The sequence below is a fragment of the Siphateles boraxobius genome, unplaced genomic scaffold, assembly GCF_051911475.1.
Source record: "Siphateles boraxobius isolate OS27281-9 unplaced genomic scaffold, OSU_SipBor_1 20, whole genome shotgun sequence".
In the NCBI taxonomy this organism is placed as follows: Eukaryota; Metazoa; Chordata; class Actinopteri; order Cypriniformes; family Leuciscidae; genus Siphateles; species Siphateles boraxobius.
This window is the reverse complement of record NW_027508811.1, coordinates 4,770,435-4,774,628: the sequence shown is the minus strand read 5'-3', so window position 1 is coordinate 4,774,628 and position 4,194 is coordinate 4,770,435. Positions and strand designations below refer to the sequence as shown.

At 37.0% G+C, this 4,194-nt stretch overlaps 1 protein-coding gene across 1 annotated transcript; it reads left to right on the top strand.

Moving 5' to 3' along the window:
- Nucleotides 1-2,395: 2,395 nt before the first annotated feature.
- On the top strand, nt 2,396-3,658 carry marveld1 (MARVEL domain containing 1). The gene has a single exon (XM_077236407.1). The coding sequence runs from the start codon at nt 2,788-2,790 to the stop codon at nt 3,274-3,276; it is 489 nt and encodes a 162-aa protein (XP_077092522.1). The 5' UTR covers nt 2,396-2,787; the 3' UTR covers nt 3,277-3,658.
- The last annotated feature ends 536 nt before the right edge of the window (nt 3,659-4,194 follow it).

Sequence of the window (4,194 nt, the reverse complement as noted above, 5' to 3'; positions counted from 1 at the left end):
ATGGTAGTTAGTTTATGTGGTTAAATGTCCTCTGAGCTATTTCTCACAGGAAGTGAAAGAGGAGCGTTAAAGGGTGATCACATATGAAATGTTGGCTTTTAACAGGATATTAGGTAACCCTTTAATTCAATGATGCACTTTAGACATTCTAACTTCACAACTACATGTCAACTAGTTTTCATTAGAGTATTGGTAGACTCCCTGCTTAATATCTGCTAACTCTTTATTTTAATGGTTCCCCAAAAGACAATCTACTAAGTATAATTGTCAACTCAATCTACTAACCCAAACCCTAAAGCCTAACCCTGACCTAACAGTCTACTAATACTCTAATGAGAGTTAGTTCACATGTAGTTGCACAGTTACTGTACTTATAGTTAGTGAAATGTCTAAAGGGAACCATCAAAATAAATAGTGTAACTGGATATTATAGTAGTGCTTTCATTCATTTATATACAGACCGGAAGTTTCCAAAAAATATTTATTGTAGAAATATGGTGAACGTAATTAGAATAGGGAATATATAACACAGTGTAAACAAGTTTATGAATCTAAAAGTGTTTCTAACTCAGGATGACGTCCAGCTTGCATCTAAAATTCTGAAATGCTACTCTGGGAGCATTTGTATGATGCATCAGAGCACATAATGTGTTTTCAAAGATCGCAAATGATAGCCGTTTAAGGCGTTGTGTGATGCCACGACATTTGCTGTACATTAGAGGATTGATTTGAATGTACAATGTCATATCATTACTCAGTTTGCAGCTGTTGGTCTTTACAGTTATTCATATTCGGCTGCATTTTGCTCCCAACAGGAAGCATAAGAAAAGAAATCACCCAATGAGAATGTGAATCTAACTAACCCCTCCCACTAGGTCTTCCTGTGGCCAGATTCTTTAAAGGGGCGGTGCACTAAAATGGCCACGTAGTTTGAGGGCTGTGTCTCTATTCATTGACATCAAGGCACCCAGCCTCTGATCTCAGCTGTCACACTTTGGTCATGGACCATGAAAAACACTGATTTCATGGACTGAACATACCAGCAGTGATAAGATGGTTTAGTTTGGAAAAACAAAAGGATCCCACATTCTTGCTTCAGTCTGATGCACTTTTGTCTATCACATTTTAAAGCTTGAATGTGGTGAAGGCTAACATGTTAGGATAGCATGTTTTAAGTTGTAGATTAACATTCAAAATAGGCTTATTGCAGAAAAACGTTTCTAGCCTATATTTGGCGAAAAACTGAATATTGTTCACGGGATGAAATGGAGAGACAAACACCCCTAACACTGTTGTAAACTTACTTTTTTAAAAATAGACTTTTTTTAGAACATTTCTCTGGTTTATTTTTAAGTTTATTTTGTACCTTTCATATACAAGTCATTTTCTGTTACAAGCTATTGAATAATTCCCCCTGCCTTTTGTGATAATAGCACGGCATGTCGTAACACTACATGTGGGGTAAGTTGTCACAATGGAAATCTCCCTTTAAAAAGCCTATTATAAGTTTTGCTACCACATTTACAGTAAACAATCATGAATAACAAAGAAGTACAATTCTTTAATATAAACCTTTTGTTTTGAACAAAAGAGACTTGACCTGAACTTTGATATTTTTTATTAAAAAATAATAAGAATTGTTGTATTCAGGTTTTATTAAACTGATCAAGTGATCATTTGTCATTTGTAATGTTACAAAAGACTTCTATTCATCCTAAAAATCCTAAAAAAATATTTCCACAAAAATATTAAGCAGCACAACTGTTTTCAACATTGATGATAATAATAAGAAATGTTTCTTGCGCAACAAATTAGCATATTAGAATGATATCTGAAGGATCATGTGACACTGAAGACTGAAGTAAAATTCAACTTGACCATCACTGGAATAAAGTACTTTTAAAAACGTATTCTAATAGAAAACAGCTATTTAAAATTGCAATGATAATTACTGTTTTACTGTATTTTTGATCTAATGCAGCCTAAGTAAGCATAATAGATTATTGTTTTTCAAAAACATTTAAAAAATCATACCGACCCCAAACTTTTGAATAGTGTAAAACATGTAGTGTAAACTGTATTTAGAAATATTATATGTATACCAAGTGGCAAACTATTGATGCTAGACGTTTTCTAAGAACTTTTACAAAGTAACTTTTACTAAGAAAATGGGATTTTTTTTATTGGCTATATGAAGTCAGTTTCCACAACGTAAACAAATTCTTTATCTCAATTTTAAACATACTCCGTTGTTATAATTTAAATTATATATCCTAAAACTTATCTTGCTATCTCATTTAAAATAAATGCCTCTTAGTTTGATTTCCTTTGTGTGTGTGTTTTCTAATGTAAAGTCATTCACATTTTGAAGTGTGTCCAAACACTTTCTAGGGCCACTGTTTGCACACACACGGGAATTTTCTAACTAGCCGACTGAGAGAGTGATGGACAACAAGGAAGAGGAGGAGGGGAAATTGGCTAGTGTTTCAAGTCCTGCCCTCTGTTCTGTTTCTCCTCCTGCTCTCTGCTCGGAAAGAGGGGGAGAGAGACACAACTCCACAGCTACCACAGGAAACGGAAGAGACGAACAGACAGAAGTAATTTCAAAACCCCGGGGCTGAGCCGAAGATTCACTCTGTGTGTGTTTGCAGGGCTATCCTCCTCCAAAACCCTTATCAGCCACTCCTTAACTCTCCGGTTGGCTCTTTCTTCTCTTTGTTTTTCTGTTTGTGGCAAACAGCCCCCACTCTGAACACCAGGAGAAGCTCTCTTCAACAAAAAGAGGAGATGCCCCCTCAGCCACAGGTGAAGAGAAGTTTCCTGGAATTCCTCAAGAGCTTTGTCGGGATTGTACGGGTCCTCCAGATTCTGCTGGGAGCCGGGCTTTGGGTCACAATCGCAGCCAACAAGTATGAGGGCTCCATTCACTATGTGCTTTTCGTGGCTGTGCTTTTCTGGCTCCTCACGTTAGCCGTCTTCATCATCACTCTTCTGGACAAGCCGGACCTCGTTCCCATCTTCGGAGGAGAACGCTGGTTGTTAAGCAACGTGATCCACGACGTTGCAGCCACTCTGCTGTATCTGTCCACGATTGGGATCATGATCTACAAAACCCAAAAGAACTCCTACTGCAACCTGGACGTCTACAAACATCACTGCTTGTACAAGGTCTACCTCACGGCTTCGGTCTTCGCCTGCCTCACCGCCGGCGTTTATCTGCTCTCCGCCGTCTACTGCAGCTACAGGAAATGTCGAGGTGAGCGGACAGTCGTGTGAAAATCGACTGCATCCCTCAAACTCTGCCACTTTGAGACCTCCGGCAAGCTTTTTGGAGACTAATAAATCTTTTTAATCAAAGCAGAGGGTTTGATCCTCTTGTCTCAGGCTTTCAGGTTTGTTTGTTGCTTTTTATACAGTAATTTATAGAGCTTTTGTACTGCAGTCACACATAAAAGTCTATTTTACACTTGTGTTGTTTATATGTTGCTGGAGCTCTATATGTTTAAGTAGTTTTATTTTTTATTTTTTTTGTATTGTATAACCGACAACTCAAAGAGCAGTTTGTTGCTTGATGAAACAATATTTTCTGTGTCGCATCACGTTTTGTTCTTTTAACCTTTTGATATGACATTAAGCGATTAAACAAGGATCTTCTTTATGTCAGTGTCTTTCATCAAAAGTGTATGTGTGCTTCACTGTTTAGAATCCTAGAATGAATCACACCACATCAAAAATATCCACTTGATCAGCTTTCAAAGAGAAAAAAAATATTGAATGCAGACAATCACATTTTAAAATTAAAGGAACAGTTTACTTAAAAATGAAAATTCTGTCATCATTTACTCACCCTCAAGTTATTTCAAACCTGTATGAATTTCTTTCTTCTGTTGAACACAAAGGAAGATATTTTGAAGAATGTCGGTAACCAGACAGTTGATGGACCCCATTGACTTCCATAATTAGCAAAACAAATACTATGGAAGTCAATAGGGTACATCGACTGTTTGGTTACCGACATTCTTCAAAATATCTTCCTATCTTCCATTCTTCAAAATATCTTCTTTTGTGTGCAATATAACAGAGATTAGTGAAAATGGTCCTCAGATGCCATGTCCGCAATGTATAGCAAAACATCTATCATTAACTCGATCTCAAACAGATTCAAACGTAGTTATTATTCCACCACCTGCGTGA